At 37.3% G+C, this 13168-nt stretch overlaps 1 protein-coding gene across 1 annotated transcript in view; it reads left to right on the top strand.

The window, feature by feature from the left end:
• COG6 (component of oligomeric golgi complex 6) overlaps positions 1-12167 on the top strand; it is a 62207-nt gene extending 50040 nt beyond the window's left edge. The window contains exon 19 of the mRNA XM_040267018.1: positions 10737-12167. Within this exon, the coding sequence (XP_040122952.1) occupies positions 10737-10884 (148 nt within the window). The 3' untranslated portion in view covers positions 10885-12167. The remainder of the gene's footprint in view (positions 1-10736) is intronic.
• Positions 12168-13168: the final 1001 nt, after the last annotated feature.

Below are 13168 nucleotides of genomic sequence, written 5' to 3'. Positions count from 1 at the left end.
AAGGACATCTTTTTTTGGTGTTAGTTCTAAAAGGCCTTGTAGGTCTTCATAGAACCGTTCAACTTCAGCTTCTTCAGCATTACTGGTTGGGGCATAGACTTGGATTACTGTGATATTGAATGGTTTGCCTTGGAAATGAACAGAGATCATTCTGTCGTTTTTGAGATTGCATCCAGGTACTGCATTTCTGACTCTTCTGTTAACCATGATGGCTACTCCATTTCTTCTAAGGGATACCTGTCCACAGTAGTAGATATAATGGTCATCTGAGTTCAACTCACCCATACCCGTCCATTTTAGTTCACTGATTCCTAGAATGTTGACGTTCACTCTTGCCATCTCCTTTTTGACCACTTCCAATTTGCCTTGATTCGTGGACCTAACATTCCAGGTTCCTTTGCAATATTGCTCTTTACAGCATTGGACCTTGCTTCTATCACCAGTCACATCCACAGCTGGGTATTGTTTTTGCTTTGGCTCCATCCCTTCATTCTTTCTGGAGTTATTTCTTCCCTGATGTCCAGTAGCAATTTGGGCACCTACCAACCTGGGGAGTTCCTCTTTCAGTATCCTATCATTTTGCCTTTTCATACTGTTCATGGGGTTCTCAAGGCAAGAATACTGAAGTGGTTTGCCATTCCCTTCTCCAGTGGACCACATTCTGTCTGACCTCTCCACCATGACCCGCCCATCTTGGGTGACCCCACAGGGCATGGCTTAGTTTCATTGAGTTAGACAAGGCTGTGGTCCGTGTGTTTAGATTGACTAGTTTTCTGTGAGTATGGTTTCAGTGTGTCTGCCCTCTGATGCCCTCTTGCAACACCTACCGTCTTACTTGGGTTTCTCTTACCTTGGACGTGGGGTATCTCTTCACGGCTGCTCCAGCAAAGCGCAGCCACTGCTCCTTACCTTGGATGAAGGGTATCTCCTCACCACAGCCCCTCCTAGGCCCACCTGCGCCCGCGCAGACACTGCTCCTTGGACGCTCCTCTCGGCTGCTGCCCGTGGCTTCCGGCAGGGCGTAGCTCCTCCTGGCCGCTGCCCCTGATCTCGGAGGTGGGGTAGCTCCTCCTGGCCACAGCCCCTGACCCCAGGTCGGGGGTAGCTCCTTTCAGCTACTTTAGACTCATACTAATAAAAAAAAAAGACAAACCTCTAAAAGATCATGTGGATCTTTACTGAATTAACTGCCTTCCAGAACAAAACTTAACACTCATAAATATGGCAAATTACAATAAACAGTGTAACATTTATAGTGCTGAACATGTAATAAAAAGTACTTGGGTATAGTACTAGGAATGTGTGAATCAAAACTAGAAACAAATCTGTCAACAGAAACAGACGTACCGACATAGTTTACAGAAATAGCAGGTAAGATCTTTAAAATAGCTATTTCCAGATGTGTTCAAGGACTAAGAGGAAAACTCACTGGGTAGATATAATCACCAGTTGAACATTATAGAGGGAAAGATCAATCAGCTTGAAGAGGGAACAGTAGTAATTGCCCAGACTGAAGCTCAGGTAGGAAAAAATTAAAAGCTGTAGAACAGATGAAAAATCTTAGGTGGCGAATTGTGAGACGATAACAAGCATTGGAATATAAGTGAAGTGTCATAGTGAGATTAAGGCATAAAAAAATTGAAGGCATAAAAGAATTTTTTTCAGATGTGATAGAAAACATGAACCCACAGATTCAGGATGCTAAATAAATCACAAGAAAAATTATACTAAGGTACATCATAATCAAATTACTGCAAACCAGTGATAGAGAAAAAAGATCTTAAAAAGCAAGATTTTAAGTGGAACAATGATATTATTTGTGGGGAACAATGATAAGGATACTACTGACTTCTTGTTAGAACAGTTCAAACCAGAAGACGGTAAATCACATCTTTTAAAAAGCTGAATGATAAAACAGTTTCAACTTTGTGTATTTGTCAAAAGTATCTTTCAAACTGAAAGCAAAAAGAATACATTTTGAGATAAGATAAACAAAAATAGAGAGCATTTATCACCAGTATACTGCACTGCAAGAAATGATAAGGTAAGTTCTTCAGGCTGAAGAAAAATGATACCACAGGAAAACTCATGTCTACACCAGGGAATGACAAGCACAGGAAATGGCTAAATATAAAAAAGATAGTGGACCTTTAAAATAAAAATACTGACAGTGAATGCGGGATTCTTAACACTGAGAAATAGAGTTTATGGCTACAAAAGCATAAAAGATGAAGTGGGAAGGAAGTAGAAGTACACTGTTGAGATGTTGAAGGTTGCTCATAAAGTGCATAATATTGTTTGAAGATAGATTGTAAACCTTACAGCGAGCACTAAAATAAATAATATGCCAGTGGATAAAATAGAATGTTTCAAAGACAATTAGATTAAAAGAAGGCAGAAAAAGAGAAAAAAAGAGCAGGTGGTACAAATATAAAATGAATAGTAGGATGGTAAACCTAAATTCAGCCCCAAATGTAAATATATTAAATGTAAAAGGGCCACACACTCCAGTTGAAAGGCCGAAAGTATTAGACTGGGTGTAAAAACCTGGCCCAACTGTCTGCAGACTATAAGAAACCCACTTTAAGGGCACGTTTAAAAGATCATATTATACTATGCAAATAAAAATTATAATAAAGTTGAAGTAGCTATATTCTGATGTCAATATCAGAAAAATTAGGCTGATGGGAAGATGATGCTACTGAAGATAAAGAGGGATATTTCACAATAATAGGATCAATTCATGAAGAAGATACAATAGTAAATATGTGCAACTAATAGAGCTTCAAAAAACATGACATATAAGCTCATAAAATTGAAGAAGAATAGATAAATTGGCATTCCTTTTGATATTTCAACCCTCCTCTCTCGATAATTAATAGAAAAAGTAGGAAACTACTTGTCTAGAGAAGGAAATGGCAACCCACTTCAGTATTCTTGCCTGGAGAATCCCATGGACAGAGGAGCCTGGCGGGCTACAGTCCACAGGGTCGTAAAGAGTTGGATACGACTGAGCAACTTCACTTCCACTTGGTGTAAAGGAACTGAACAGTGTCACTAATCAGCTCAACCAAATAGAAAGAAAATACCACACACAACTACAGAAAATAACATTCTTTTAAAGTGCATGTAAAACATTCAGTCAGCTAACATAAGAACAAATAGATGTAAGAAAGCCTCTAGTGAATATTTTTTATGAGCATCGTATACCTACCTGTTTATCCAGATCATCTTTTAGAATTTTCAGTAAAGACTTAGTTTCTTCATATAGTTTTCCATGTATATTGTTGGGTTTATTCCTAAGAAACAGTTTTGTGACTCCTTTGATAAGGTCCTTTATTTTCCATTGCATATTCTCATTAGATGTTGCTGGTAAATAGGGAAAAAAAATAAATTTTATACATTAATTTTGAATCTGACCAGGTAATTAAATTCTTAGTTTATCAATTGTTTGCCTTGATTTTTTTTTGTTTGTTTTGGTACAGACATCTGAAGTTAATTAGTCATTAATTTTTTTCAATATTTATGATTAAACTTATTATATTGACTAGGTGTTCCAAATAAATAGTAAATGTAATGGTGAGTGTGCATATTTTATTTTGAACTTTACTGAGAATGTTTCTGATATTTCATCACTGAAGTGTGATGTTTGCTGTAGATTTCCAGTGTTCCAATGTGGACACATGATATTCTTCTCTAACTGGGTATGTAACGTAGTAATCTGTAAATTCCCAATGTAGTTCCAATCAAAATGCCATGGAACCAATTTATTAAATATTTACCTAGAAAGAAATGTATGCGAGCAGACTCCAGTCACTTTTGACTGTCTCCACAGTTACCCCTCTGGTCCAAGGTAGTATCATCTGTGCCTGGATTATCACATCAGCCTTGAAACTATTCTTTGACCCTTGCCCTCTCTACCATTCCCACACCGGCCTCTACAGTCTAATTTTAGCATCTCAGCTAGAGTTATCCTTGAATGAATTGCTTTACTTAACCCTCTCGGTAAGTCTGTACATTAGTATCTCCATTTTACAGAAAAGGACTTTTTTTTTTTGGAAAGGTTAAATAATTGAAACAAGATCAAACAGTTAGCAAGAAGCAGAGTCAAGATTTGAATCCAGTATTCCAGAGCCTGTTCTCTTTAACACTAGCTTGTACTATATTTTTATTAACTCTCTCTCTGCTGAGATTATATTGTTTTACTATTTTAAAAGGAAACTCAAAAATGTTAGGCATATGTGATAGGCTGTATGAGACATATGTGAGATGTGTGCCTTGGTCTCACCTCAGATACACTTTAATTTTTACTATGAATGACAGAAAGCTGACCCACTGTGACATCTTTGGTATTTATATTGTGATCGAGAGAAATCAAAATGTTCATTTTTATTTATTTATTTATTTACTTATTTTATTTTTTATTTTACTTTACAATTCTGTATTGGTTTTAAACCACTCTATTATACATGGGTGTATTTTTTCCCCTTAGCTTTTTGGGAATAGTTAAACTGTAACCCCTTCTTTTCCCCTGTGGCATGTTTGCTTGCCTCTTAACTGTGGTGCTGTAATAAAGCTCAGTTTTGGTGATCACAGAACCTGAATGTTGAAATGTTATTTTTAGAAGTGCTGGGTTTATGGTAATGTTGAAAGTTTTATCATGTTGTTATGGCAACCAAAATCTTAAAGTACTGATTAATGACAAGCTCACTGATTTTGGAAGTTAGCAGTTAATTTCTTATCATGGCTCAGTACTTTAAATAATTATTTAAATTATACGTAAGGCAATTTCACTGCACATGTTTTAAAATGAGAATGGTATCTCCCATTTAGTTATACAATAATGCTTATTAGTATTTTCAGAATTTATAACTGTAGTTTTATAGTGTGACATTTATAACTGGACAAAAATAATTTCTTAATGTCTGATATTCTCATGGATAGATAACTAAAATACTTTGCACTTCTGTGAAATTGTGTAACAAGCTCATCTCTTTTATTTCTTACTTTTTCTCAAAGCACATTAGCTACATGATTATTATCTTTGATATTGATATACTAGAATAGCAAACTATACAGGGGGGTGGGGCACAAACAGCAGCTGTACTTTGCAAAAGTAAGAAGACTTTCCGGCCCATGGAAGTAAGGTGTGTAGGGTCTGGGAGACCAGCGTGTCTTTTTCATGTCATATTGAAACATTGTTAACAGACCCATCAAAAATTAGGGGAATGTACCTTTGTTTGATTTTCTGTTTACTATTGATTAAAAGGTTCCGAGATGAAACTTTCCTGCTCTATGGGATGTAAGTTCATTTTATCTGTAACCTGATTTATCCTAATCTTCCTTTTCAAATGCCTGTAAATGACCAGTTCCTCAAAACGTTTCGTGAATCAACTTTACCATCTTAATAATTTCCTACATTAATGAATTATTTGTATGAGTCTTGTTTTAAATTTTTTGAAATTACAGTGAGAATGTCATGTAAAGACATGTAAAGAGACCAAGAAAGTTAATGATCTAACTTTATAGATGAATCTTGGCTTACATTCAAAAGCTTTTCCCTTCTAACTGGCCTTTTGCATTATCTGTTGTTGGTCATGTGATTAATCTTTAGAATTTTAACATAAACAGTTCTAAAAGTATTATATTCATCAGGTATGTGATTGGCTGTAATTGATCAAAATACAGAAAGTAAAATCTGAGGTCAGTACCCATGCTAGAAAATAGCATACATGACTGAAAAAAAAAAAAAAGTATTGCTTTTCTTTACCTGTACTTGAAAAGATCAGTGGATAAGGATATTCTACGTTTTCAGAAGCACATGACTAGACTGAGATGATTTGCTGGTCATTTTGTATTTATACAGTTCTTGAATTTTCCACTTTTGACACTGATTTTATTTTTCACTGTAATGATTCATTATTTGACCTTCATATTTCACACATAATATTAGTGAATAATTTGGAACAAGACACCAGGCAGGCAGAAGGCAGACAGATAAGATATATGTGATAACTTTTTAACATAAGGGGTGAACTTACATAGTAATTAGCATTAAAAATAAAAAGGAGGAGATAGTAAAATGGCAAGAAAATTGCTTTATTACTTTAGAAACACCACCCATTTATGTATAAGTCACTGATATGTTTTGTTACTCAGGGAACCCAGTACCACAAAGTAGTGTATGTGGATGCATATATGTGTGTGTATGTGTATGCTGCTGCTACTGCTGCTAAGTCGCTTCAGTCGTGTCCGACTCTGTGCGACCCCAGAGATGGCAGCCCACCAGGCTCCTCTGTCCCTGGGATTCTCCAGGCAAGAACACTGGAGTGGGTTGCCATTTCCTTCTCCAATGCATGAAAATGAAAAGTGAAAGTGAAGTCGCTCAGTCATGTCTGATTCTTAGCGACCCCATGGACTGCAGCCTACCAGGGTCCTCCGTCCATGGGAGTTTCTAGGCAAGAGTACTGGAGTGGGGTGCCGTTGCCTTCTCCCGTGTATGTGTATGAATAAGCATGTATAGGTTTTTTAACAGCAGTTCATTAAAAAGCTCTTAGCTCAATGAAATGATACAATTTTAAAGCTGAAAGTATCTAGAAAAGGTTATCAGGGTCAGTATTTTGTCTTATGATATTGGAATTAGGCTTGGAAAGGTTAAATTACTTGTTCAAGGCAACGGTAAGTAGCAGAACTTGAGCTAGAGTCAAGATCTTCTGACAGTAATGTCCTTCACTGTACCGTTTACCTCTGCCATGTATAACTCATTAAGAAAACATTAATGAATATGAGCGTGTGGACCTGTACCTGGCTTGGGTAGTAATAAATGAACTTCTGACATTTGTCCAGAAATATGGAATCACTATCAGTCACAGTTCTCGCTCTTTACAGTTTGGATTGACTCGGATTCACTTGGAGAATCTCCATTTCCGTTGCATTTCTGTCCTGTTGACTTTAACAGCTGTCTGTTAGGCCAGGAGGACCCCTTCTGTTCCCTTCCCTCTTTCTTTCCGCTCTGTGAAAGACTTTTTCGTCCACAGGCTTTTGTATCTCTCATCTTGTTCAGTGCAACCGTGTTTCTTTTTTGATCCCTCCCTTGTCTTGGTGGCTTCTTAAACTGGGGAGTGGAATGAGGAAGCCCTATGCCATCAAATACAAACATTTAAAATGAATTACAAACTCTTACTTGGTCTTATTGGCTTGGTTTTATTTAATTATTTGTCTTAGCAGTTTTGCTTTATTCTGGTTCTCTGTGTTGCAGATTTATAATGATTTTCAGCTGTCTTGTGAGTTGTGGCTTAAAAGTGGAAATGTGCCCTGAGTTACAACTAAGCTTTAGTAATGTTAAAAATGTTCACCGCATGGATTTGAAATTAAAATTTTAAATTGATTATTTCAGAATTTTCAGTAATTCTGTATTTACCAGTTATTAACTCTGGATTTTTAAAAAATGTGTTTAATATTCATTTTTGTACCTTATTCTGATTTTAAGCTTATTATAAGAAGGAATAGCCTTGTTTGTATGTTTCACATGTAGCTTAAGTACACACTGTTCAGACTGAGTACAGATTTTAGAGTATGAGGTGTGAGTAATATTTTATAAACCTCCAAATATCTTACTGCTTTTAGTAGAGGAGGAAGAGGGATGGATTGGGAAGTTGGAGTTGATTGATGCAAGCTGTTTCATTTAGAATGGATAAACAAGGTCCTACTATATAGCACAGGGAACTATCTCCAATCCCCTGGGATAAACCATGGTGGAAAAGAATATTAAAAAAAGAATGTATGTATGCGTAAAACTGAGTCACTCTGCTGTACAGCAGAGATTTGTACAACATTGTAAATCAGCTGTACTCCAATAAAATATTAAAACAATTCAAATAAAAAGTCTTACTGATTTTAGTAGAGAACTAGAAGTGCTATATCTAAAATTCATTATTTGTTGCAAATGAGTATAAAATATTACAGTTAACAGATTTTTTAAAGGCTAGTTATAGTATTTTTCAGCTGTGTCACTTATGGAAAATGATTGTTGTATCATTTTGATGTGATCACATATTGTTACGCTCAGTTAATTATAGGAGCAATCACTAACCAGCAGATTAAAAAAAAAAAACTCCAAGCCTCATCTGGTAAAGTAGGTTACCAAATCAGTTTCTACCATCCTCCCTTCCAACAAAAAGGTAGTACAGCCAATAGCATTGCTCCACTCTGCTCAAAAAAGTTACTCAGCATATCTGCCTTCTACTCAGTCTCATTCTGGAAGCTTTAGGGAAATGTTGGGTTGTTCTAACAAATCACGGTTGCTCAAATCGAGAGTTTGAGACCCCATCAGAACAGTGTGCAATGACCCAAGACCATAAATGGACTCCCTTCCTCATTCCATTCAACCAGTTTTATTCTTATTTAGACCACTGATCCCCATATTTCCACAGATAATCTTACAGAGGTATAATTTTGGTCATGGATGTTCTAAGAACTGGTTATTTCTAGCACTGAAGGACAGGGAAGTCTTCGTGGATGAGGGAGTCCACCCTGAGAATTAAGAGCATTGAAAGATGGATGAGAGACATTGCAGGCTAATGGAGGTATGTGAGGGAGCGAAGGACCTGAGGTCAGGAAGAGCAGGGCAGATAGGCCAGTCAGGGGTTGAGCTGGACTGCAGAATTAGAGTAATGATGCAGATAGCACCATAGAAGATTTTAAGTGAAAGGGTAAGGAGTTCTAACTTCTCTGAAATTGGAAGAAGACATTGAATCGCCTTGAAGGGTCCTGGGTAAGGGAGAGACATGATAAAAGTTATGCTTTAGAAAGATTAATCTAACAGTGCTTCAGTTCAGTTCAGTCACTCAGTCGTGTCCAACTCTTTGCAACCCCATGAATTGCAGCACGCCAGGCCTCCCTGTCCATCACCAACTCCTGGAGTTCACCCAAACTCATGTGCATCGAGTTGGTGATGGCATCCAGCCATCTCATCCTCTGTCGTCCCCTTCTCCTCCTGCCCCCAATCCCTCCCAGCATCAGAGTCTTTTCCAATGAGTCAATTCTTTGCATGAGGTGGCCAAAGTACTGGAGTTTCAGCTTCAGCATCAGTCCTTCCAATGAACACCCAGGACTGGTGGTCTTTAGGATGGACTGGTTGGATCTCCTTGCAGTCCAGGGGACTCTCAAGAGTCTTCTCCAACACCACAGTTCAAAAGCATCAATTCTTCAGCACTCAACTTTCTTCACAGTCCAACTCTCACATCCATACATGACTACTGGAAAAACCATATCCTTCACTAGAGGGACCTTTGTTGGCAAAGTAATGTCTCTGCTTTTGAATATGCTATCTAGGTTGGTCATAACTTTCCTTCCAAGGAGTAAGCGTCTTTTAATTTCATGGCTGCAGTCACCATCTGCAGTGATTTTGGAGCCCAGAAAAATAAAGTCTGACACTGTTTCCCCATCTATTTCCCACGAAGTGATGGGACCAGATGCCATGATCTTAGTTTTCTGAAAGTTGAGCTTTAAGCCAAGTTTTTCACTCTCTTCTTTCACTTTCATCAAGAGGCTTTTAGTTCCTCTTCACTTTCTGCCATAAGCGTGGTGTCCTCTGCTTAAGCTACACTAAATGTGGAGGAGACTGGCTGGAGAAAGACCAATGGGATTTTGCTTTCTCCTCCCGGCGGGAGTTCGTTGCAGTCTGAGCTGAAGTGATGGCACATATATATGACACCGACAGAGAGAGCAAACAGAAGGGCTGAGAGTAAAGCTTTAAAGACACGCTTTTAATTTCGTTACTGTGAACATCAGAAAAGTGTTTTCGTCAGTGCTTGTGTGCTCAGTTGTATCTGACTTTTTTTTTTACCTCATGGGCTGTAGCCTGCCAGGGTCCTCTGTCCATGAAATTCTCCAGGCAAGAATCCTGGAGTGGGTTGCCATTTCCTCCTCCAGGGAACCTGTGCATCCCAGGGATCTGGGATGTCCTGTGTCTCCCACATCTCTGGCATTGGCAGCCCCCTGGGAAGCCTGTTTTCATCAGTAGGTTTAGTGATATAGGAGTAGCAATGGTTGGAGTTGATGAACTAAATGTCATGAAAACTATTAATTAATGCAGATTTAAAGAACCCAATGCTGTTTTTTTCTACAGACATTTACTTCAGTTTACTTAAAATTATTTCTCTTATGTGCTTGTATAGGAATGTGTATTTGTGAAAATGCTGTGATTTGTTGCAGACAAGTGTCACCTTTGTGGGAGAGATGAAGATTATTAGTAATCGAGGAGATGTGATTATTAGTATAGGAGCTGTAGGTGAAAGCACTGTATATTGTAAGTTATTCTGAGATTTGAAGGATTGGTACATTTGAATGGTTATAAGCCTCTTTACAGTTAATGTGTTGTCAGTTGAATTTGCAAAATCAGTCCATTGATGGTGGGTTGCAGTTTCTATTTCTTGTTTAGTAATTCACAATATATTAGCCGATGTTCCATCCTGAACATCACGGTTCTACAGAGCGAGCAAAACACTTCCCCTGCCCTTCTGCAACCTACATACTAATGGAGATTTCATAAAGAAATAATAAATATAAAAAAACCCTTTAACCCCAAACCAAGATAACTTGTGTAGTTGTACAAAGATTTTTAATAAGATATGATAATTATGAAATACTTTGGTTCAAGTATGGAGCTTTCTTGGAATGCTTAGTCTTTCATTTTCAGATTATGTGTTAACACAAATCTCTTTGTTTGTCAATAGAGAGCAGATCATAAAACAGTCTACAGAATTAGTCTGCAGAGCCTATGGGGAAGTGTATGCAGCTGTGATGAATCCGGTCAATGAGTACAAAGATCCTGGGAGCATTCTACACCGATCGCCACAGCAAGTGCAGACACTTCTCTCCTGATCATCATCTTTGAGTGTGGAAGCAGAATACTGCATTCCTAAAACCCTGAAGGTTTTCTTGGTTTTTAGTCTGTTCATCTTTACTTTGAAATCTGATGGTTGCAATTTTCTTTGTATCATAAGAATGTGAATCCCAGTAACTGCTTTGGTCACAGTAATGTGTAAGTAAGTAACATGTTGACCTGGGTTATTAGCAGTTGCTCTGTATCTGCTCTCCACACAGAAGGACTCTGTTTTTGCTAACCTTGTCTCTAGTTCTGCTATTTTCCCTCAATTCTGGAATACACATATGTGGAAAAAGAGTAGAATGAGAGGTTTCAGGGATTTTTTTTTTTTTTAAACAAGATTAGTTCGAAATTTAACTGTACATTAAAAATTATCTAAACTTAAGAGTTAGTTTGAAGATATGACCTAATATTAATAAACATCTCTTTACTTAAAGATTCATTTGCTTCCTTATTAGATATTATGAGTAAGTATGCTTAAATGGAGGAGCAGAAATATACATTCAGCAAAAACAGAGAACAGTCAGTTAAAGGTGGCTTACACTCTGTGTCTGCCCTGGACTGTATTCAAGGTGAAGTTCAGCACTTCAGCTAGGATGTAGGTGTGAAGTGTGTAGACATCCTGTGCTGCAGGTCAGTCTGGAGTTTAAAGGAATGTGTTTGTTGTACCATGTGGACTCTTAAATTCAACTGTCTGCTCATTTTGTCTGGTGTTTAAACCAACAACAAACTGATGTATTCTATCACTGGAGGGAAAATGCCAAAGTAGCAAACTTCTAATTGATGACATATCTACCCATATCATGGCCCCTTGCAAAGAATTGTTTGGGCTCTGACTTTGAAACTTGACCAAAACTGAGATTCAAAATCAGTTTTTTTTTTTTTTTTTTTTTAAACAAATCTAAATATATTTGATGTGACTTGACTTTGTTCGTAAGATGTTGAGGACAGTTCTTATTAGCAAAATCTTAATTTCTGGTAGATCTATAAAAAGAGGTGTGTCCCCAAATTACAAATGAGAAAATGAGGTATAAGGAAAACCTTGGTTAGGTTGAAATATTTTGAAAAGTAGTAAGATAATATTTATTTGGCAAATACAGAATATATAACAAATTAGTATTGTCAGAACGGGGCCTGTTCTATCTGAAATGACAATTGTATGTTTTTGGAGCAAGAGTAATTAGTTACATATCATCTCTTTTGGTGTTTAATCTGTATTTTAATCTTTTTCCTTTAATAAATGTGATATAGTAAAGAAAATAAAGTATGATGTAAGGCATGAGCTTAAATTTTATATAATTTGTATCTATTGTGAGAAAAGATTGCTTGCTTACCATTAGTGAATTCCTTTGTTTTCTAGGGGAAATAAAAATATATTTATCTTTCTACCTAATTTTTTCAAATAAAATACTGAAGTGTTTTTAGAACAGCGATCATTGCAGTATTTTTGTACATCTTGTCAATGTGTTTTTAAAAAATAGGCTAATGGGAAGGAAAGTACAATACAGGGCCAAATTGATAAAACCAGTGGAAGATGGGCGAGCACGATGTGGTGTCAGTGTGATCTTGAGAGCTTAGTTAAAATAAAAGACTGCAAGTGGTAGTTCAGTAGCTTAACACTGTATTTGCTGTTTACTTCATAGTTTACATTTTGAACTGTTAAGTATTAACCTTAGGTGATGCAGGTCAGCCTTCCCTTTAGAGAGAGAAGTTATTTGCCTGACCAAAGCCTTCTCTGATGGAATGTTTCCAATTCTTTTTCTGTGCTTGTACTTGGACCAGTGAATGTTACCTGAGAAAAATCATGCCCAGTAGACTGACTGACTTTTTTAATTCATGAGCACAGTTTGAAATGATACTTGGTGTTGCTCTGTGTAGTTCTTTTCTGTCTCAGGTGAGCTCAGCTCCCTACTTTTCAAGATGACCCTTCACCCTCACTTAGTTAATGACCTTCATGATTCATTGAGATGGAAGCTGTCAGATTTATCTCCCTCATTTTTCTTCTACCCTCCTAGTTGTATTCATCATCTTCGTCTTTCCTCCTTTTGTGTTGGAGACAGCGTCCTCCTCCTGTAACAAGCAGTTCCCTTCCTCTGGACTCCGGGTTCCATTCTCTCCCCTTCTCAGGGACTTTGCTCTCTCAAGTTAACCCTTTATTTTGCTTCAGCAACTTCTGACTTCTCTGTAGGATTATTCTTGACAGCATACACAGTGCTCTAGTGTTGATAATATTTTTTAAAACTTGCCACCTCCCGGATCCTAATACCTCCATTTCTCTGC

The sequence above is a fragment of the Oryx dammah genome, unplaced genomic scaffold (assembly GCF_014754425.2).
Source record: "Oryx dammah isolate SB20612 unplaced genomic scaffold, SCBI_Odam_1.1 HiC_scaffold_24, whole genome shotgun sequence".
NCBI lineage: Eukaryota > Metazoa > Chordata > Mammalia > Artiodactyla > Bovidae > Oryx > Oryx dammah.
This window is presented reverse-complemented; position numbering and strand designations above follow the sequence as displayed.